Here is a 23,444-nt window from a genome sequence, read left to right as displayed (position 1 = left end):
ACCCAAATGAACAAAAGTGTAACTAAAATTAGCCAGATTCACACTAGCAACCCTGTGTAAAATAGGGACGTGAAGTAGTTATTTGGGAGCAAGTTACATTTCAAGAGATTTAGATGCCTCCTCATCTGCAAGGCCAAGGCAAGAAACCTTTTAATGCCTTAGTAAAAAAAGGCGTACAATTCTGCCTGCCTTGAAGTACACACAAAACCCCCAAGACTTCTATATTCTTTCAGTATAATCTGACAATTTAACTGAGAATTTTGGTGGTTTAGTAGACCTGAGGAGACCTTTTTGACAACTGTAGACAAATCTGGCACAACCATGTCCCTTATTTTTCCAGTGCTCCAGGGACTCTTTCAAAATCTATTAAGACTTTCACCAGCTATGCTAGGAAAGTGCTCAAGCAGTGATGGCAAAAATCACAGTGATGGTAACTGAGTTAGCTCCCTTTCTGTATCAGCTTTTTCACAGAAAAGATCCAAAAAAACTCAGAACACTTAAGTGTTCAGCTGCATCTCTAACCCTTACTTTCCTAGTCAATCTAGAGAGATCAAGGGAAAGATGGATAACTTGACATTTTAGTTTCTTTGCTTTGAACTGTAAGCTGTAGGAAACTGGACATTCACAGACTTTCAGCAGTGCTGCACAGTCCCAACTCCTGTTCACCAAAATAAGGTGCTGCCAGAGGAGTAGGAGTATATTACATTTTGAAAGAATAAAGAACAGCAAGGAGGAATAGTATGTGGAGGCTAAACATGCTCTCCTTTATAAGGTGTCTGCGTGCATGGATGCTGGTCTCTATCTGAATAATTAAGAACTGACACTTCAGGAGTCCGTACTGAGCTCTGTATCAAGGATGTACATCCACATTGCTGAGTTCAGAGTAATGTTTAATTGAATGAAGAGATGGGGCTAGATATCAAATAGTGAGCACTAAAAAAAGTAGAGAATGTTTGTAAATTCAGTAATAGAATGTAGTTTAACGACTGCACTGCAATGCACTTCTACATGGGGCAAGATGAAGAGTGTACTGGGTAGCTTTATTGTTGTCATTACCTAACTTCTGGATGTTTGTTTTGTGGCTATAATGCTCTTTCTGATGTGTGTAACATATGCATTGTTCTTCAGGTAGTTTCTGTCGTGCAGCCTAAAGGAATCAAAGTCAGCAAAGATCAGGATGCAGACAAAGAAAATAAGAGTGAAAAGGTATTTATTCCATTCAGTGCTATACCCAAGTTTTACTAAATCAAGTGGTATAATAGCATGCATTATAACTCTATGATAAGCCCCCCCCTGAAGTCTGAAATGAAATTTGAAATGTTTTGTTGAAATATCTTTGATTCAAGTAATTTTTGCCAGATTTCTGCCAAATACAAAGCAGGTTTCTGACAGATGTTCTGTGGGTCTCCCCTGGGTGCTGAAACCCTGTACTTACTGCAGCTCTTCACTGGCATCTTTCTGGAAGTACCTGCTTTGCTCCACATGGAGGCAAATTGATTCTCTTTGTTCAGTAGAAACAGAGAAATAATAACATGTACACAAATGATATCCTTAATGTGAGGCTGGCTCAAATTCAGTAAAATCATGTTATGGGATAATTAAATCCGCCAAGTCTCCTACGTTTCCCATTGCTGGGTAAAACAAGGAAATGACCAAGTGATCTGTAGCTGGCCAGCTAATTGTGAAGCAATTACTGCACAGTAACTTTCAAGCAACTTCACAATGGATTTAAAAGAGAAAAAATCTGTTTGGTCTAAACCAGTGGATTTGTTTTAATCGCTGCAATAAGAGAAAAATTTAATTTCTCATTCCCAGCCAGATTGCTCTAATGGCCTAGGTATTTTCCTGTGGAACTGTGCTGATTGCTGAGTGTAGGTCAGGTACTTCGAGGGTGTCAGAACTGCAGGAGTAGGGACAGAATTAGTGCAGACAGTAACTTTTGCCCGGTGCGGTTTAACATGCCAACTACAAATACGATGAACTTTTCATTTGATGCTACTCAGTAGTCTGGTGTGTGGTGGATAATGAGAAGGCCGTTGTGCCTCCAAAAGTTTTTGTAAGGCTCCTTTCAGATCCTGTCAGATACAGAAGCTATGAGGCTCAGTTATTAAAAAAAAATCAAGAAAGGTGTTGAAGTCATGCTTTCATGCCAGTGGATAATACTTATAATGAAGCAGTTACAATCCCCTTTTCTTGGTTTTGTTATCTATATTTCTAATCTTAAAAGCGCTCATCCTCTTGCAATGTGCTGCCTTTAATCTCTAGGACTCCAGTGTGTTGCGTTCTATAGCGTTCGGAGGTTAAAGAGGGAGCCTAATCTTTTTCAACCCTTTTTCATCTATTGGTGCCGTAAACTGGTGGGTGGAATATAGAAGAGCTTCAGTGCATAAATATGTAGCTCCCTTTTAGCTTTGAACGTTGATTCACAAAGCAGTCATACTGTGTTACAGTAGGGGCATCTCTGAGTTGGAAAGAGTTGCTATTAGTGGATTACTAGTCCATGTCCCTATGGGGAATCAGTGATATTTCTATTTCAGTCTTCAAAGTGTCACAAAAGAGTTTGATTTGAAAGCAGCCATGTCCAGCTGGAAAATCTGCCTGTTCCGGTGTGATGAGTTATCTTTTCAATAGTGAAGGTTTTCTCCGATTAGTTGGTGTTTATCCTCCTTTATTGATGTTTGTTTAAAAATGATCACTTGAGGTAACTTATATAAAACCACTTAAAACAATTGAGCTTCTTGTGGACAAACCAGGTATTAACATTATTTTGCTGGTTGGCAACGTAAACTGCGCTTTTGCTTCTGTGCTGGAAACAGCTGTGTTAATACAAAAACATGGTGTAATGGAGTACTCTGGCACAATTTCCTCATCTGGCTTTTCAGTGGGTCAGGAGGGATGAGAGAAGCTTGTCCTTCTGAGCCATAGCAAACTGCTGGATAAGCTTAGGTGTCTCGTGTAATTCCACACAGACTTCCTAACAAAAGTTTAAGGTCTTGAAAAGCCAAAGGGTCAACATTTAGACTATGAGTTATTACTAAATTATAGTGATAATACTGATTTGTCATAGGGAGCTGAAAGTGGGGCTTCAGGTTTTCCATCTTCACCTGCTCGGTAATGTAGGACATGAGTCCTCTCATGCTTCCTGGATCTTCTGGATTTTGCCGAGTTCTACCTGTGTTGGTGTCAAGCAAAAAGTGGGAGGCGCATCTGGTGTATTGTATACTTTGAGGAAATAGCTGTTGTGTTTCCAGGTGCTCTTATTATATGCTTTTAATGCTATTGGATTGAATTAATTCAATTATTATTGTTATGCTGTCTTCAATGCAGCACTTTCCTGTAATGTGTTTTAAATGGATGGGATGTTGTATATCTTATCTCACAAAATTTTCTATGTAGCTTGCATTGCAGTTTGCTAGTTAGACTATTCTACACAAATTCAGGCTCAAGGTTTTAGAAATCCATATGCAGGTTCAGCTTTCATTGTACACAGTGAAAAATTTTATTCTGGGTTTGGTGTTCGGGTGTTGAGTCGTATTTCCCAGCTATAGAAGAAATTAATTACGGGCATTCTGGTTGCTCTAATGGCATATCGTACTCGGTGTTCCCTGTCTAAAGTGCATCCTGCTATTAGTAGTGGGGTTGCATGGGATACAGTTGAATGTAATTAAATGAAATCATGTAGCAAACTAAGGCACGATCCAGTTACTTGGAGCTATAAAAACAGTTGCTCGGACGAACAAGCGCCTTCATTAGAGTCGGAGCCTATTCTTTACGCCTGCTATGCGCCGCTATATGCATCATTATAGGAGCTGCCTGTATTTATGTGAGGTAATAGAATTTTATTGTAAGTTATAATTCAAATTTTTTTTTAATTTAAGCAAAAATGTAGGTGAACTGTTATGTTTAAATATTCGTAGATGCACTAAGAAGACTGTGTTCCTATTTTGTATTTAAAAGGTTGACTTTTATTGGTACCAGACAATTTTGTTGTTGAGTCTCTAATGAGAAATGGGGCATAATTTAAGTTTATTTTTAACCCTTAATAAATGTTCACACTTCCATGTTTCTGATACATAAGTATTTTGTCAACAAGTAAATGTGCATGTACAATTGTATTTTCTTTTTTTGATGTTCATTGTCACTTGTTCTGATTTCTTGCATAAAAAGCCTACACTACAGAATTTAGCATTGTAATTAAGTGCTGTGTATGTACACACGGTGCAGTAGACAATAGGATTTTTTTCTTGTGCGTGGAGGTTACAAAACATGTAACTATTTGTCTTTGAATCCATTAGAGAAAATATGGGGCTCCACCTCCAATGAAATTGCCACCTCCTTACAGAGCGCTTGAAAGACTGCATGCAGAGGAAGCTAACGTGGATGAAGAGGAGGATGAGGATGCTTGTGCAGAGAGTGAGTAGTGCCACAATCATTGCGTCAGATTACATTTATAGAACACAATCAGATTGTGATAAATGTGTCTGCCATTTATTGCTTGTATTATGGGAAGTAGAGCTCAATGTGGCAATAGCATCTAATCTTCAACCTTGTTCTTACTAAGGGCTACTGATCTGTAGCTTAGACAGTCTTCTCTTCCCAGCCAGGGTCCTATAGCTCAGCTTTTCGGAAGAGATGTAGGAAGGGCTCTTGTTTATTTTCAGTCTAAAAATGTCCAGGCAAAGTCTGGAGGACTTGCTTTGGCAGTGATGTCAGCAGTGAAAGGCAGATGTTGTGCTTTACTGTTGTAATTGCAGTGGTAGTTGAGCAGGCATAGGTTGAGAACCACTGGTGCATAGTCCTTGTCCAGAAAAGCCTGCAGTCAATTTCAGACAGACAATGCTGTTCAAGCAAAATATTTTCCTTTTAAAAGAAAAATCTGCTGATTTATTGTTTCAGTACTCTACTGAAAAAAGGATCCCCTTTTTTTGTAGCACCTTTTATGGGAAAGGTTCTGCAATTGTCCAGTTCTGGGTTTTGCAATAAATTATGACAATATGCACTCTGTGGAAGAGTAGAGACCTAAAGAGTAGGATGCAGTGCAACTTGAGAGCTTCCAGCAGCGTGACATAGATTCCAGCGTACTGCTTTGTTAATTACAGCTTTGGTTAAATCGAATATTATTATCAATAGCTTATCTTCCAATAAAATATTTAGGAATACTAAAACTGCAGTTAGGAGTCCTAAATTATTTTCTAAAATTAGTTACCTTTTATTTTTTTCTGTTTATACTCTCTTGTACCAAATCAGCATACATGTGGGGGTTTTGTTGAGGTTTGGTTTGGTTTTTTTGCTACAGTGATTTTTCTCATCATCTTTTGTCTTGGTTTTTGTTTGCCCTGGTTATGGGTAAGCCAAAGCAGAGAGATGCCTTTGTAGCTTTTGACCTTGAAGCGACCGTGCCTCCCATTTAGAGTGGAAGCTCCTAACTTGGGGCCTGCTGGTGGGAAAGCTCTTCCAGCTGCTCTTGCTGATTTCCTTGGCAATGGTGTGCCATTGAAGCCGAGATAATTAATGAGTTTGGTTGGTTCGTCACTTTTAGGGCTGCTTTGGTGGAGACAAAAAGGATTTTGGAAGGTTGTTCTCATGGAAACAGTAATGAGGGCACAGAAGCAGGGTGTTCGGCTCTGCCTCGGTTGCTTTAAGGGAAAGCTGCAAGTTCTTGAACGCACTGAGATTTTTCCAGAACTCCCCCTTACTGAGTCTGTCATCTGTCATCTCATCTGTTTGAAGTATGCCACATAGTTACATCAAGAAGGCTTTTCAGTATTTTTGTGGGGAGTGGCAGTGAGGAGGAGCATTTGACTGCAGACTCTGTGGATGTTGGATTAATATATCTTGAGCTTTCAAACCAATTCCGTAAACCTCCAGTTGTAGCAAACTGATTTCAGCTTGTTATTAAAGTTATAACTCCCAGTTAAAGGATGTATTTGACAAGTAGCCTGACACCTGAGTTATCTAATTAGGATATGCCTCAATCTGAGTGCTTGCTAGACCTAAGTTAATACTTTGCACAGAAATAATTTCTTATTGATGGGCTTGGTCATTTTTTAGCTGTTCTGCCACCCCTAATGATATTGCCAGCTGAGTCTAATAGCTGAAAAGGTAAAGCTACTTCTGATATTAAATTCATCAATCCTACCAGATTTGGCAGCAGCAAGCAGATCTATTCAGATGAATCTGCTTCTCTCTACCCTTTTTACTGACTGAAGTTGAATGTTTAGCGATAGCCATCTTTCCCATGAATCTTGGAAAACCAAGATATGCATTTTCCGTTTTATTCTTCCCTACCTCATTCTGTTCCTTTAAAATAAAAAACAGGCTAAGGAAGCTGAAACTAAGTTTACTTCAACCCTTGAAGTAAAAAGCATGTTAGAAATGATATGACTGTACTTGATATTAAGCATCTTGGCAGCTGTGGAATGGGCTTTTACAGAGTCTCTTTTCTGTGATCACTTGAAAAACAAAGTTTTCTCTGTAAATTCCAGTACAGTATTGTTTTTGTGAACTACTTGATGTTCATAAATTCTGTCCTGATTCTTGAGCACCTTTCTCAGAAATCTCAACCCAGGCCCGTACTTGCCTTTTTAACACTATTTGCATGTTCATATTGGTCTATTCCTTACCCACTTATCGTACTAATTCTACTGGTTTTGTAACCTTAACTAATAATCTTCTGAGCTTCAGTGAACAAGTAAACTAGATTTATTGTCTGTCTTGTTTAGAAGATATGGTATCTTAAAAGGAAGAAGTGGTGTCAGCTCAGGTAAATTCACGTCATAGCCTCTCCTTCTTTCATTTACTTCCTGTAGTTCTCAGTTTCTGCCAATAGCGTGGAAGGCCTTAGCAGGCATTTTGAGGTGGGACAGCTGTCAAATCTATCCTCTGGTTGTGCTCCTGATGGGTTTTATTTTATTTTTTAGCGTTCTTATTAATACAGCTGCAGTGTCACGAACCTGCTCATCAATTTCTTTCATACTCCAGAAGTACTTTCCTTGCTCCATTTGACATTTTTTCTCCTTGCTTGTCACTTCTTTCAACCTATGCTCTCAACTTTTGCCTCCATGTCCTTCATCATTTCCCATACTGAAAATGAAAGCAAAGCATTGTTGGTCTTCCTGCCATACTTAGAAAATTTTTCTTTCCTTTCCGTCCCATCTATACTGCCTCACAGTCTCCATGTTTTGTCTGTTTTCCCCTTAAAGTGGCTGAATAACCTTTTGGTATTGATTTAATTTCCCCTGTGGGATCCAAATCCACTTGCCTTTTGGCAATGCTCCCTTTTATTTCTGCTTTTCCACCACTGAAACTAGCTTTCATTGCTGCCTTGTTGGAACAGTCATTTCTTGTAGATGTTCTCCCTTTTCTTTTCAAAGGTTGTTTTTTGATCCAAATAGGGTGAATCCTTGTTGGGAATAGAACTACTAGGTAGCTCTTGGTTTAGAGAAATTCCAGATGTCCTCCAAGTTTCTGTGGTTTAAGAAGTTTAAAGAAGTTCTAGGTGTTTTTTTCCAAATGTGTCTTCTTGCACCCAAGATACTTAGTTTCAGACCTGCTTCTCTCTTATATTTCAGTTTCATTTGAACCACTATTACTTCCAATATTATGTTCTAAGTTCTTAGGTTTTTTTGCTAGACTTTGAAGGGAAGTTGAAAATGGTATTTCCTCTTGTTTTATTTCTTCTAGCGATACTGTCAAATCTTTATCAGTATGCAGCTCTAACCCTGTGTGATGTGGGTTTTGTTTACTCTTTGCTTTGACTTTGCTGTTTTAAGGCTTTCAGTTTAAGCTTTAAAATAGTTCTGTAAAACTTGCAGCATGTGCATCCTGCTGCAAAAGGAGCCTTCAAAATGTTTCATCTTGCAGACCTGAAAATGTTACAACATGGGTTTGGAGTTTTTCCTTCCCACGCTGGAAACGCTTGTCCATGGCAGAGGTTGTTTTGGAGAAGGTCAACCTCCATGAAGAGGTTTTTTAGGCTTCCCAAACCTTAAAAACATTAGGCTTTGAATAGGATTTTGTTGGGGTTTTTGTTGTGGTTTTTTTTTTTTTTTTTAATCAAAACAAGTAAAAGGAGGTGAGAGCATACAAAGGAGCTATTTGTACTTGCAAGCAGCTGTGCTACAGACTGCATCAATAGGCGTGTTTTCCTTGAGTGGCGGATGGCTGTAGGTGTGCACTAAGAATCTGCTAATAGACTAATGTGCACCCTGTTGCGGCTTATTACTATAATGAGGGGTTAGTAGTAAAAAGAAGCAGAGGAAATGAATGGGCAGAGTAGTTTGTAATGGAATGTTTTGTAAGGTTTTCCTTGGGGCATTCATAACTGTACAATTTAGATATACTTTGTGATTGAGTTGAAGCAATCATAAGTTAGATAGGAAAGACCTTAAAAACCATCATAAGAAAACTAAAAAGACAACTGTTGAAAGAACTTGGAATCCTTAATTTCAATTGATATTATATTTTTTAGTAAAATCTTTTGTCTAGTTAGTTGACTGAGATTGATCAGGTTGGTTCCAAATAAGTTTGAAAAAAATAAAAATAGATTAAAAAAAAATTTGTGAAAGGTGGCTAAGATAATGGACTAGATACCACCGTGCTCAGACTTACTGTCTGCAAGGATATTTAACTGTATCTAATAAGGGGATAATAATGCCCCCTTCCTTTTATTTTGTCTCTAGATAATGTAGAAATCAATGAAGCTGTAAGAAAGCATAATGATTTATCTTCCTAAAATGCTTTTTGAGGAATGGTGGTTTCTGTACCAAAGCAAGTGATTTAAAAACTTCTCTAGTATTTCCACTCTGCATTCCCCATTGTGATAAATCTGTGGCTGCGTAGGGTGCAAGAGGGGAGTCTGTGTGCGCTCACGTGTGTAGGTCGGTTCAGACAAACCCACGCTGCCTGTTGTTGAGGTAGGGTTGGGGTTAGAAAGCGCTTGGGCATGCGAGCAGAGTGCCCTTATCACACCTAAGGTTTTTAGCAGCTTCCATAGTGTCAGTGATATCCATACTCACGTGAGAGGATGGTGACTTTCATTAAAAACAAAAGATGAAAAAAAATGAATAGAGTTCAGCTGAGACTTTGTAGAAGGTATGGTCAAGTATATGGGGTGCGCAAAAGTACAACCTCAGGAAGTGTCTATGTATTGCTGTGGGCAAAGATGGGAAAACAATCATTGGCACTTTGGAAAAATGCCAGAATTATTAACAATTACTAAATAAAAACAAAACCACTGATAAACAATACAATTCTTGAGGATCTGACTGTTTGGAGTCTGTTTTATGCAAAGCTGTGCTAAAACAAAGGAAAAGCAATTCTTAATTTTATTTTAAATTTGGGGGGGGGACACCTGAAAACCGTGATCTTCAGGTGAGGCAGCTTGTGTAGCCAAACACTGCCTCTCCAATAGATGTCACTGCAATCAACAGCAAATAGAGATGATGTTCAAAGAGTAAGATGTAGCTTGGAAAAATACTTCAAGATTTATGAAAATAAAATATTGAAAAAATAGTAATTGCAATATTTAATATTCTTAAATATGGTAACAAGTGTATTTAGTACAGTGGATTTCCAAAGATGATGCAAGAGCCAGGATTAGACAAATAGAGCAGTGGCTTTCATTTTTTCAGCTCCGTGTTAATCTGTATTTAATGTGACTCTGTACTGCTAATCTTCTTTTCCCATTCTTGTTCTGACCCATAATTAGCTAAAATATGTAAGTTTTGTAACCAGCCCTAATATCAGATCCAGAAGGGCTGGGCAGACTCGCAAGCTGTTGTGCCACATGAGGATAGATTATGATGTTGGTGTCACTGTAGTTTGAGGTTGTGGGTTAGTTTGGGTTTTTGTTATTGGGCTGGTTTTGGGGGGTTTTGGGGGTGGTTTTTTTTTGGTGTGGGGTTTTTTGGTTTGTTTTTTTTTTTTTCTCTGTGAATCACATGCACATTTCTCATCATCTGATGAAGTATTGCAAAAGGAAATTACATTTTTGATGAATTAATAGTAAAATTGCAGCTGGGACTTCTTGTATTTTTTACTGTGTGCTTGTACATAATGCACTGAACAGATGGCTTTGTATGTGCTGTGATACATATTCTAAAGAAAGGACAATGAACTTTAAAAATGAACAATTTAATGGTATTAACAAAATAACTGAGTATTTTGAGTTGGTTTAAATGTGGCATTTGGAATAGAGAATTAGTAAGGACTTCCCAAAATAACTAATTATGTTTATAAATTTAGAGAGAGATTATATCTTTGCTTTTTTTAATTACTAAATGAAGGATTTTGAGTCTTTCAATGTTTCAGTTCAGCACTCATTGCAGTAAAACTAATACTGCTTTTTTAAGGTTTCAGCAAAATACAAGTTATGATGAAGTTTGAATCTTATGCTTATAATGACAGACTGGTTTTGTTTTCTGACACTAAAAAAAAAAACATCCAAACCCTCTGCCATGAACACATATCAGCGTTGGGAAACTGCAAGATTTGCAGCATTGGAAAATAACACAATGAAGCCATTTAACTAAGAGAAATTCATTTTTAACCCCTGTAGCTTGCATGAAAAGGATGCTTAGATAAATATCGTCTATTAACTGCTACTTTGCCATGCAGTGGGTCATTAAGCAAGATAGTACCTGCAGCTAACAGCGATATAAACAAACGTTTGAGGTGACTCGTGTTTGGGGATAGAGATGTCATTCGAATGCTAGCAGAGTAAGCCAGTGCACAAACAGCAGCCGTAGAGCATCAGTGGGTCAGATGTGGGAAACCAGAGATCTGCTTCTCCCTGCATACTTTCATAGGCAGCTTTCGTCTGCTGGCAGATGTAACTGTTAGCTTGTGGGTAGCTTGAAATTAATATAATTGATGGCATCTCATAATAGAAACAGACAGACGGTTTGCCCTTAAGGAGAGAAAAATCTCAGAAAAATAGGCCCAAGGTCGTCAGAAGAAAGACAAGCACTGAGTCTGTGTATGATGAGGATTTGAGCTGCTTACAGCATTGAATGTTTGTCAGGAATGCAGATATCTTGAAGTACATGCTGGTACAGCAATGGTACAAGGGGGTTTCCCAGGTAAGGATTCAGATCTATCTCTATATTGTGTTTGTTTCCAGCAAGTCATTTTAAGTGTTTTTAGTGATAATTTAGAACTAGTGAAGTGCTGGAGATAAGAAAATAATAGCACAGATCATTTTTTTTCTCAGTTTGAAGCATGGACATATAGCATGATTGGAATATTGAATGCATTTAATATCTTTAAAATATTTTGTCCTGTGTTTGCTTATAAATCATTGTTTCTGTGTACATTGGTGTTCAACATTCTTATATACAAAACTGACATGAGCACGCAGTGCTTAAAGTATAAGAATTCCTAGCATTAAATTTCTTGCTATATAGAATAATCTACTCTTCCATAACTGTTATTGTAATGTAGAGACAGATGGCTGAATTTTCTTCACTTTGCTTGTTAAGAATGTGTTAGGTAAATGTTTTTAGACTAAAATAAAAAGCTGCTGGGGAATCTAAACTGAATATTCAGCATTTTCATGGTATAAGGAGGCAAAACAAGAATAAAGCAATGTGATAGTAAACAAATGAGCTATTGGCAATGAAGGATAATCTAATCTTTAAATATTGCCTTAGATTGCATTTGTTCTTAGGTATGATCTTTTCTTCCAACACAAGCCAGGTATCCAGAGAATAGCATTAAAATGCTAGGCATGAAATATACTGGTTTAATGTTTTAAGGTTATTACATTGTCTAAGGCATGGTGCAGGTGGCTTATGTTGTTTGGGATCTTTGATCTTACTCAGGTGTTACAGATAAGTAATTTCATATAACTTACAGATAGAAGATAATGTCTGCGGTATAAATCTGCATACGCAGGTACAAACTTGCTAAGAGAGGATAATAGAAGTAGATTTTTATATTGCTCTCATTGAAGAGCACTTAATATCACTGCAATGACTTGCAACTATAAATATGTAAAAAGGATGTAAATATTTCAATAAATAAATGAAAGACAAACACTAGCTCATAAAAGGTGGTTATGTGTTTATATTCTTGAACGTCTGATTTTTAGATAGGAAGGTATCTTTCGTCACTACCATCATAAATGATGTTGCTCCACTGCACAAAAAAAAAAAAATTAAAAAGAAACTCTACTGTGCATCATGTCTTGTCCAGACTAGCACAGCATTGCTTTTAGTTAGAATACAGACTAGATTATTTGCATAATAGCTCTGTTCCAAAATGGTCTGCTTGGTTTAAACACTAGCTGCTCCAAATATGTAGTGGAAGTAAGCCTCTAACAGAAGGGGAAGTAAAAATGTTAAATGACAATAATTTTATTCTTTACAGATGTTACCTAGTTTTCCACAGTATTACAGTAATTGAGACAGCTGTCCAGAATAACTTCTTTAACTGTTTGAGAAAGTTGAAGTTATCTTTTGCTCCTCAATCTTGAGACTTGATTCTTCCTCATTCAATGTAGTGACTTAGAGGCTAGTCATCAATTTACCTTCTGCTTTGAGCAGGTATGTAATTGCTCTTTATCAGGATAGCTGACATGTGAAGAGCAATCCAGAATATTTATCTGTAGGTATGCTAGCTATAGTACACTGTGACAGACTATTAAAAATTCTCTTCATGCCTGGTAGTGGCCACATGCGTATTGAAAACTACTTGCAAGCTAATGACTTTAGGAAGGAGATCTGTATACACATATGCATATATATGTGCATGTGTACAAGAGACTGCTGTCTGCATCAGATGAACATCTCTGTTTTATCAGCAAATTCAAAATACTTTTGCCGTGTTGAAATTAGAAGAGATGTTGTGGCAACTGGCTAAAGGGCAGGTAGTTCTTTCTGCTACCCCGAAATAATAATGAGCCTTTTATTATTAGTGTAATGATGGGCATGGCTGTTTGCTTCATCAGTATTTAGAGATCATGGCTTGCGCTTCTCCGTCTCTGCTTCCCAGTGTAGAGAGCTGCGTCCATGGGCAGAGTCTGTAGCCATTGCACCCGTTCTGCAGAGGCGAGGGATGAGCACCTCCATCGAGACACCCATTAATCCAGATTACTTCGGTGAATGGGAAAGTGTTTCCAACAGGTAGATGGCACAGCAGGTACCACTGACCAGTGGCATCTTGGTGCTGTGTGGTCCCAGCTCTGTCCTTGCCCTGCCTACCACCCGTGCTGTGGGAACCAGCCGCTGCCAGGATCCACAGCTGTAAATTAAGATGCAGGAGCAGAGTTGATGTTGGTGTCGTATTCTGGGGTTGTTTTGAGAAGATAAGGGAGAAGGGGGAGCAAAGTGGAGTAAGGGGGATTGTGAGTTAGAACGTGCAACAGGAGAATAGGACAGGTAAGGGGACTGTTTGTGGTCCTGGTCTGGGGGAAGGACATGGTTTAAGTGCAGAGGAGGACCCTACTCTTCTGCATGTCTTTATGCAGACAGGCCAGCACAGAGCCAGGAGCCACTGTCGTCCCTACAGCGATAGCTGAGCGAGCTAAATTTGGGAATTCCTGTTCAGGTGATGAGTGTACTACTGCCAGGGGACAGAGCTACAGGTGAATTATGTACATTGTCTGAAGCCAGGAGTGGTAAACCTTGACTTTGTCATACCATTTTGTGATTGTTCTGTAGATAGCAAATGCTTTTAATGGTTGTTTGGTGGCTTTGGTTTTTTTTTAAATGCTTTAGGTAGTTTCACCAAGTGTATTAGCTATCACGTATTTATAAATACTTATGTGTTTTATCTGTGATTTCAGAACCGTAAGCTTAAGTAGCATTTTTTGACCTGTACATGTCAAACTTATATAGTATACTGAACCAGGTCCTCTATAAAGTGAGGTGGGAAGTCGCCATTTCCACGGTGTGATGGTCCTGGGAATATTATGAGACATTGAACATAAATTCTCATACTTGTAATGTGCTGTTACTTAGAGTTGAACCACATACCTAAATTGGGAGGAATTTGGATGGAAATGCCAGAGAGTATGAAGGCACAAGGCATTTGTTTATGTGTGCACATGCATGTGTGCACACAGTTAAGGCTCTTTATGCTGTGCTTGTGAGAGCAGAGAGGGATTACACCATCCAAATGGTTCTTAAAGATATTATGCCACTAAGTCTCCATCCCTCCAGGTGCTCTGGGAGTAAACAGCAAGCAGCAGCATTTGCTGTACCTTAAAACAACAGTGAAGTGTATCATATAGTACTACAGTGTGTAATGGTCCTGAAATTGTCTGGTCTGGTAAAGCCATGACTGTTCTGTAACGCAGTCAGTGGGGTCGCTCAGCTGCAGCAGATCGGCTGGATGCCCAGGGAAGGAGGAGGGACGAGATTCTCTTGGTGCTTGACCCTCCTGCCCCCTGTGCCAGGCTCACCTGCAACTTGGAACTTCAAATCTGGACATTTTTCTGCACTGAATTGTAAACCTCAATGCAAACAGTGTTCTGAACTAGAAACTATATTTCTTTCAAGTGTTTGGCAAAAAAAATTTGTTTTAAACCCCCTAAGGTTTGGCTGTACTCCCCTCCATTTTGTAACCTGTTATTCTCTTAGGGATATGACAGATTATTAGAGGATTAATACAGTATAATTTTGTTGTGTATCATTAATGTATTTAAACAGACAATGCAGTAATTTTACAGCAAGAGCTCATTTCAGGATTGAGTTGTTAGAAGTATAGAAGATGTGATTTTTTTAAAATACTGTTTTTCAAGGGAAGAAAGCTGTTAAGTGAACAGCCTGACAGCATGGTATGTAGTGAGGTATCACTGAAGGGCTGGGAGAAGAATGGAAGGTGAATAAATGAGATGAGACTGGGATGTGATGGACAAGGGAGTCGGTAGAGCTGTATGCAAGGATGAGCATGGGCAGCTTATGAGCGAGGGCCAAGAAAGAGGTTTAAAGGGATTTTGTGAGGAATGGGGAATTCAGCGAAGCCTTTCGGGGACAGAATGATGTGGTCATTCTTTTGTGTGTGCAGGAGGCATATTGTGGCGTTGTAAATGGACAGGACTTGCACAGTGACATGCATCAGGGAGAGTGCCGGCTCGGAAGGGCAGAGCGAGCAGCACCCGCGGCAGCTGCTGGCAGCGTGAGCGGATGGCTCTTGGCATCGGAGCAAACCAACGGGCTAACCCCTTCATCGTCCCTGGACGGGTCTGTATAGCAGCCAGTTGGTACATCTGCTCCAGCCCGTCCTCCCTGTCCCTTGACAGCTGTGTGTTGGCAGACCTTCCCCTTTTCCTTTTTGGCCAATTTCTGTACTCTGCTTGGAGAGACGCAGAAGAGACGTTTTGAGGGGAGGACAGAGGCGCTGGTTGGGTGCTCGCTGGGCTGCCTCTGGCCAGGACTTGAGCGCGGAGTTGTGAAGATTTTAACGAGTACTTCTGCGAGTACTGCAGCTAATGAAGTTGGATTCCTACAGATTTGTGTCTCCCATTCGACTGACTTGGGTGTTGAGGAAGGTGTGAGCTCCGATTTAAGTTTTTCCTGTCGCTGGAGCATTTCTAAGGGCTTTCTCTCATGTGAATTCTTTGACGCTTTAATAAAGTGTGATCTCACACTGAAGCCTTTCCCCCAGTCAGGGTATTTATCAGGTTTCTCTTCTCTGCACGGCTGCCTATTTTCATGAACCTTTTACAGTACCTTTGAGACCCCCAGTCCACCATCAGATTTGCTTCAAATTGGCCAGCACGTTCAAAGGTCTTGGGGCAGGAGCTTGGATTGCACAGGGTATGATTGCATAAGCTTTGTTCCTATACAAAAACAGAATTAAATGATTTACCATGTTAGAATTAAACTTAATTTATATTAAGAGTTTAAAATATAATTAATAAACACTGGAGCATAATCCCGGACTGCAGTTCAGAAGACCTGGTGTCTCTTCCAGCTTGATTACCGTCTGCTGGATGTCTTGGTTAGCCATCTGTCGTTAAGATACACAAAGCATCTTGAGCCTTCTGGAGCACCATGCCACAGTTTGCAGGGGTTAGATGGCCATCTAAATTTTAAAATAAAATAAAATAAAAAGCAGGGTCCATGGAGTTCCAGCTTACCCAAAAGACAGTGTTTATTCCTGAGGAGCAAGTCATGGATGCATCTGAATCATCCCTTTTGAGGGCTAAATGCAGTAAAAACTACCATACTCCACTCTTATTTTTCCCTCAAGCATTTGTTTTTTAACTTTCTCTTAGTTGATTTCCTCCTCCAGAGTGGAAAAAGTAAGCCTATTTAATATAGTGAAGTTTATCTGTTTAGCTCTTCCTCTTGGATAAATCCTTGGAGATGGATTTGTTTTGCCAGAAGGAAAAGAGAGAGAGTACTTGACATATTGCAAGTCTCTATTCACATACATCATCAATTTCCTGATTATAATTGTGTTCATTTAAAAAATGCCCAAAGCCTAATGCATTAATATCTTTACTTCATTAAATACATTAAAGACAAGCTATTTGTTACCTAATAACGTGTTTTGGTAATAAAAAAAAATGTTAAAAATACTCTGTTCACTTGCCTGTGATTTTATTTTTCTTCTGCAGAGAAATGGACGTCTTGTTTTTCACCTCTTATTTGAAATGTGGTATAAGCAAAGGTGTCTGACCCTAATCGTCTTATTTTACTCTTTGTGGAAGAGAAAACAGGTCTGCCAGACTCTGTCTTTTGGAGAGATTAAAAACAATCAGAATATAATTTCTGATACAAAATATTGTCTTATTTAATCAAATCTGTCAAGTTTTATGATGTCATAAGTGCAGCATAAACCTGATTAACTTTTTGAATAGACTCTAAAGACAGCTGATTAAATAAGATGTATGGCTTATTTAGGGAGAGTATACAACTGTTTTATGATTTCACAGTGATACTAAATGGAGATTTTGGGGGGGGGGAGGGATTGGTATCCATTCATCTGTCCAGATCCCCCTGCCTCACCTGATGGAAAAGGAAAATGGCAGTTGACTGTAAATGCAAGAGTTGCTGTCTGACTGACACTTTCAGTGGTAGAAAAATCTGTGTTCTTATTAGCACAGCATACATACTTATTTTCAGTTTTATATCACATAGGACAATTTAAAATTCTTCCAAGTAATAAACCCTTCCTTTCTCATTTTAAGAAGTGACATTCGAGTTAATTCTTTATTTGATTGGTGCCTTTCTCTTTTGGAATAATAGCATTAATCAAATGGTATGTTTTCAGCCTGGAAGTTTGCATTTTAGTTGTTCAGCTATATGAGAAGTGTATACTTTGTCATCCTCTTCTAATGTTCTGCTGTTGCTCAGGCTGAAGCTCTACAATATGAGACCATCTAACTGCGAGGCGGAAGGGGGAGCTCCCACCTTCCCCAGTTGTTTTGGGTACTTGGGTGCTTGTTGCTCTTCCCTTCCTCAGCCTGTTCAACTCACACAACGGAAAACTGCTCCACCGTTAAAGAGGAATGGTTTTCTGGTGGGTTGGTGACCTGCACAGGCTCACAGAGGAGTCTGAGGAGCACGAGAGCTGCCTTGAACAGAGGAGTGAGGGAGGACGTTCTCCTTCAGCTCTGCTTCACATGGGTCTTCTCATGGGCTAAACACGTGATCTAAAATTAAAGTGCTGTGCTGTGGCTTCCTTTCTTTCATCCTCTCCTCCCTAAGGCTGGGAAAGGTCTTCACTTTGAGGTACAGCTTGAGCTAAGGCACCACCTCAGCAACGAAGCGTACAGGCTGAGTGTGAAGCAAGTGATGAGAAGGCGCGGGCTGTGCAAATACTGCTCTGCACAACACTGCCAGCTGGACCAGGCTGACAAGAAACCAAAGCACGTAAAGGGGAGCTGCAGTTTGCTTCTCCTGAAACTGGAGGGGAACACGGGACTGTGTTAAAGACGGGAACGCAGCAGCACACGGGCACTTGCTCTTGGCTGAGTCTTGTAGCTCAGTGGCTGGCTTGGGAAAGGAATCCCGTGGATTAGTGTTACCAGATGTTGCCAGAAGTACTCTCTTAATCGTGGGAGAGCCAATTTGTGTATCAGAAATCTCATTCGGATATGTGGCAGTAGGTCTCTGTCTTCCGAGTTGCAGGTCTCTTTTGGACCTGAAACCAACAGTTGCCCAGTGGTGGCTATACTGTTAGCTTGTGTAGCTGTTTTACATGTAATACTAGGATTAATACATTAGACATCATAAATCGAATATACACATGATAGCTGAAGATAAGGAAAGATATAGTAGACTAATTATTATTGGGGTTTTGTTAATAGAAGAGGCTTTAAAGTGAAATTCTAGATATGTATTTTTTTTGTTCTAAGGCACAGAAATTGGTAGTCTGCAGCATTGCCAGGTGTTGCAGTCATTTTTCATTTTAATTTCTCATTTTACCTCGGCAATCAAAGGTGAGCCATGACATTGGGAAACTCAGGTTTGTACTTAAAGCCTCTAAGCATTGCTTGATGTTGTAAAAAGCTTGAAAATGGCTCAAGTGCCATGTGATACCTCAAAAAAACAGAACCTAGAACCAACCCAGACTTACTCTTTTTAAATTTCTTGCCTCTGTAGGAGCATTGCATGATGTGGGAAGGTATGGGTGGGCTGGCCCTGCTGCTCTTATCTAATATTTCGTTTCTTGGCTTCATATATAGAAGTGTGCAGTGATAAGGTGGATCTGCAGGGATGGTCTTCAGGTAGCTGACAGACCTTTCAGCAGCGCTGTGGAATTAGAGAGCATGGTTTCAGTGTCCTGTGCAAAAGCACAGAGGATCCTAAAAGTCATCAGATAGTTTGTAAGTGTTTGAGGAGCTGTAATCAGTTTGATCAAAGACTAACCAGGTATGAACCTAGCAAAATACTGATTCTGTATAGCTGCCTAAATTTAAAAAAAAAAAAAAAAAAAAAAGAGAGAGAAACAATCCTAAACAGTGTTGTGGGACTGGTCAGGTCTATTCTATAAGTGGAGTACGCTCTATCAGCTTATGTTCTCTAAAAGCTGGATATGCATCTTTTTTAATATTCAGCTGCTTTTTTATTTAAATTGGATTGCGCTTAATTTAAATCAAACGTTTTCTGCTTTTAACATGCATTGAAAGTTTTTAAATGGCAATCTACATAAAGATCTGAGCATCCTCTAACCTATTAGCATAATTTAAGTGAAAAAACTGTTCAGGAAAAGTATGTGTGCACCCAGAGAATTGAGAGAAATCTGGACCCAGAACTGACTGTAGTAAAAAGCCGGCTTTTGACTTTTCCTTCATCAGCCTGAAACAAAGACCTATTCTCTCTACAGCTTATTCAACTAATTCAGTGGGAATAAAAATAGCTTATCAAACTTGAACAACTTACTAGGAGCTGAAAAAGGATATTTTTCTTTTCTGGTCTGTGAATAAAAACTAGGAGTGTGAAGTTGAGAGTTGTCAGTTGGAAAATTATGGAAGTGTTTGTGGCCATGGTGTGATGGCAGAACCTCCTCCGAGGTCACTGCACAGTGTTTATCGTTAACTAGGTGTTCATGAAGGCCCAAAGACAGACAAAAGGAAATCTTTGACAAAGTGGAAATTAGGCCATTTAAAAATGGTTTTTATCACCACAGAACCTCCATTATCTACTGTGTGAATAACAATGCTTTTGTTTAATATTCCAGCTTTAAATGAAAACATTTCAATAAAACCATTTTTCTTATATTACTCACAATTGGCATATTTGTATGCAATATTTTTATTACAAAGCTGTTGCTTATATTTTAATTGCATTCTAATTTCGTCCAAATACAAACAGTATATATTGTTAGGAAAAATATATAGTATAGAAGAAATGTTGTTCACAATATCTGACATACAAGATAAATCTTGAGCGTTTCAACAGATGTATAGAAAATTTTATATTTCCTTGAATACTTATATAGCATTTTATCCCCATAGTTGGCCTAAAGAAGGAACGTACAATATAAATACAATCTTTTACTGTAGGTAAATGTATTTTTGTAGTGACAAACTAGTTACAATCAATTCTTAGCAAAATAACTAAAACCTGAAATTATTGAAGAGGATTAAAATTTATCATTAAGATCACTGTTGAATTAAATCACAACTAAAGTAGCTGATCATGATCTATCTTCCCTGGTTCTTCTCACTGTTAAGACTTGCACTATATTTTCCAACATAGGTCTGTGGGTGTTTTCCCGGGCTTTGCAGTCCCAGATGACTCATCCAATTTTAATCTTTTCTAATCGCTGTCACAGCGTATTTAAAAATTGCTGTACCAACAAACTTAAACTACTGTGGTGAGGTTTTTTAATAAAAAAATTTAATTTAGTCCTTGTCAAGTCACACTGATTTTACATAGCTTTGTTGCATTGCAAGGCTGTGCTCCTATGGCAAAGCAAGTGATCATGTTCAGTTGAGACATTCTTCCTGCTATCTCCTCTCCACCATCTCTTATCCCAGCTGTACAGTATCAGTTCCTCCTCTTCACCTTCTCTTTCACAACCAGGTGTTTAGTATTTTTCATTTTTATGGCTTGTTAGTGCAACCATTTGGGGAGGGGGGGTTAAGCTTCACGGTTTTTTTGTCTACATTTCACAAGTGGTGGCAATTCCCCTGGAGACCTTCCTTTTTAAGAGTTTTCTTTAGATCTTTGGGCTCATCAGTTATGTTTGCTGGTCAAAAAGTCTTTATTAGTAAGTCCAAAAGTGTCCCCATTTTCTCATCCCGTCCCCCTCTAGATGGAGGAAATTCAGGCTCTCATTGCAGGTTCTTAAATTAAGAACGAATCGCTGTGTCAGAAATGTCTCATCACCTTGGCTTCTGAGAGGTGTCCTCTGTGCTGCCTTTCACAACTACTTATCACTGAGAAAGTTGGCGCTTGGGCCCGTAACAGCCTTTGTTAGGTAACAAACTTCCAGTTTTTGACAACAGGCTGATGCCGCTCTCTTTAATTAGACTCAGTGCAGAAAGATTCCGAGGTAATGACTGTGCCAGTTGCTTTGTGGGAACATCGTTATTTAAAGATGAAACACTGTCAGATCAAGTTACACTGTATTACTGTCAAGGGAGGAAGAATTTAAATGTTCACAATACTCATTTATTCGTGTTGAGACCAAGCAGAAAAGCAATGGATTAGAATTCCCCAATATTCTTTTTTCGGTTTCAGACACCCTTGCTCTTCCATCAAATGAATGAGCAGCTTTCAAATACAAAAGTAGGGAATGGATTATAGATCCTAGCAGAGCAATGTGAGCAGGAGCAGACCAGAAAACCTGCTCCTACCAGAAGGAGTAGCTTAGAAAAGAAATTTCTATCCCAATTGTGCGATTTTTTTTCCAAAACTGCATTGTAAAATGGGTCATTAAAACATCATCTGTCACAGCATCTGGGAATCTGATTTTGTGTGTGAACATCATGCATCCTTACAGATCACTGACACTTGGTGGGCATGTCGACGCCAGGAGACGGCTGCTGTGCAGCAGGCCAGAAGTGCAAGCAACGTGCACTTAGAGCTATTTCAGATTTCCTTGAGACTTTGCAGATGGAAATCAGTTATTTTCTAATGTTCTTATACTGTTAACATGTCCTAGCTTCCCGGAGAACTATCTTAGGCAAGCCTCAGCAGAGCAGGAGCAAGACTGCTTTCCTCTCGGGAGGTGCAGCGTACGTGAGCCTGGCAGCTGTGATAACTGAGCCTTATCTCCAGGCTGCTCCATGCCATCACCGCTGAGTGGGCTGGGAAGCCCTGAAGACTGCAGTATTTTGGCCTTAGATGACTTAAACTGCATGGTACAATGTAATATACTGCAATATTATACAGTAGAGGTTTTTTTATGGGATTTTTCTCAGTTATCTTTCCAACAGCTTAAAACTAGGGTCTACGGCAGCTGTCTTTAGAGGCTACCCCACATTTTAAGGATGTAATTAGTTCAGAATGCCTTCAGTTGGGCCTTTTGTGGGCCCAGACATCAACCATGGTGTGATATATTTTTGCACATAACTATTTGTATCCTCATAGAGGATTTTATCAAAAGAAAAACGTCTTTGTTGCTGTTTGACTCTATTTAATCAACTAGTGGCAGTATGATGCTCCAACAGCTAGCCCATTTGGTGTGTCTCCTATCTAGTGGAAACAACCAGTTTTTCAGTCCCAGGACAGCAGGCAAGAAACAGACGGGCAGCTTTTGCCAGTCCTTTCCTCCAAAGCCTGTAAGACTGTGGGATCGTCAGCTGGCGCGGAGGAACTCGGAGCTCAGCGTCAGCGCTCCACCGGAGTGACTGATTGCGAGATCGCAGCACCCAGAGGAGGTCACTTCTGAGGAAACCCAAGTGCTCTGATGAGGGTTAATGCGTCATTTGAAAGGCAAATGAGTGGAAGTATTGTGTGCAGGGGAGGGCACATTCCCTTGTAATCAGCAATTATTAGCATCAGGATGCTCTGCTTACCACACTTTCACTAAATCTCCTTTTAAAAATGTTAAAGATCTCGGGTAAACATTGGTATGAATAGACTCATCATGTCCTTGTCATCTAATTAAAAAAGAAAAACATACAATATCTCTTCTTTGGAGAACTTAAATGTTTTGTAATGAAACTGCATCTTTAGAATGAAGCTTTGGGCCTGAAATGAGGAAAAAAAATCGTTGGCAAGAGTTCCATTTGTTCAAAATGTTGATGTGAGATGGTGCAAGCGTTGGAGATGCTCCCTCATGTTACGGACTGCAGTTACCCTGGTTTTCAGCCAGGGCTAAATGTCACTTTTCTCTCCATTGTTGTCTTTGAGTGTGACGATTCCTTGATAATAGGAAGAAAAAATTAATGATGACTGTTTCTAAATGTCACCTGCTCACAGGAACAAAATGAAGTGGTACTTGAAGTGGATTGTGGAGACTCTCATTATACCTGTTCTCCTGGATTAGTTAAAAATCACTAGCAGAAATTTTTACCTTACGCTGTAGGAAAAGTGGTGTGGGGGACAGTGCCATTTAAGGAAAGTGTTGGAGGAGAAGTAGAGTTTTCTTGTGTGAGCTGAGAAGCTGCTGCAAGCATTTGCATGGCATGAGAGGAGCAAAATTGAATGGGAGCCTGAGCTGAAGGGAGCAATGAGAAGAAAAGAAACTCAGATATCACAAATAATAGCCCGAATCCTTCACACGAAAAAAGAAGAAAAGAGGCAGTATTCAAGTTAGGGTAAGAATATCGTCTCACAAGAGTTTACTGCATGCTTGTTTTTCACTTCAGCTTGGGTGAGTTGTACTTGTGAGAGTATCAAAGCCCACGCTTTAGCTGCTCATCTAGAGAAGGCTTTGTCTGTGTGGCACTTTGTGCATGCTGTCTCCCTCATGTACTTAAAAGTAATGTTATAATATTTTGGCTTACAGTATTTTGGGGAGGAAGGGGAGAAATGAGAAATCCAGCTATGGAGCTCTTCCCCCCCCCCCCCCCCCCCCTCTCCTCCGTTTGGTCC

General features: G+C 39.4%; 1 protein-coding gene across 1 annotated transcript in view; it reads left to right on the top strand.

Annotated features, from left to right (window-relative positions):
• Positions 1 to 23,444, top strand: part of INADL (InaD-like (Drosophila)) — a 149,447-nt gene that overhangs the window by 59,757 nt on the left and 66,246 nt on the right. Inside the window, exons 26-27 of the mRNA XM_010582302.1 lie at positions 1,129 to 1,206; positions 4,296 to 4,413. Of these exons, the coding sequence (XP_010580604.1) occupies positions 1,129 to 1,206; positions 4,296 to 4,413 (196 nt within the window). The remainder of the gene's footprint in view (positions 1 to 1,128; positions 1,207 to 4,295; positions 4,414 to 23,444) is intronic.

The sequence above is a fragment of the Haliaeetus leucocephalus genome, unplaced genomic scaffold (genome assembly GCF_000737465.1).
Source record: "Haliaeetus leucocephalus isolate CR32 unplaced genomic scaffold, Haliaeetus_leucocephalus-4.0 Scaffold848, whole genome shotgun sequence".
Classification (NCBI taxonomy): Eukaryota; Metazoa; Chordata; class Aves; order Accipitriformes; family Accipitridae; genus Haliaeetus; species Haliaeetus leucocephalus.
The sequence above is the reverse complement of the archived record's forward strand: the minus strand, read 5'-3'. Positions and strand labels throughout refer to the sequence as shown.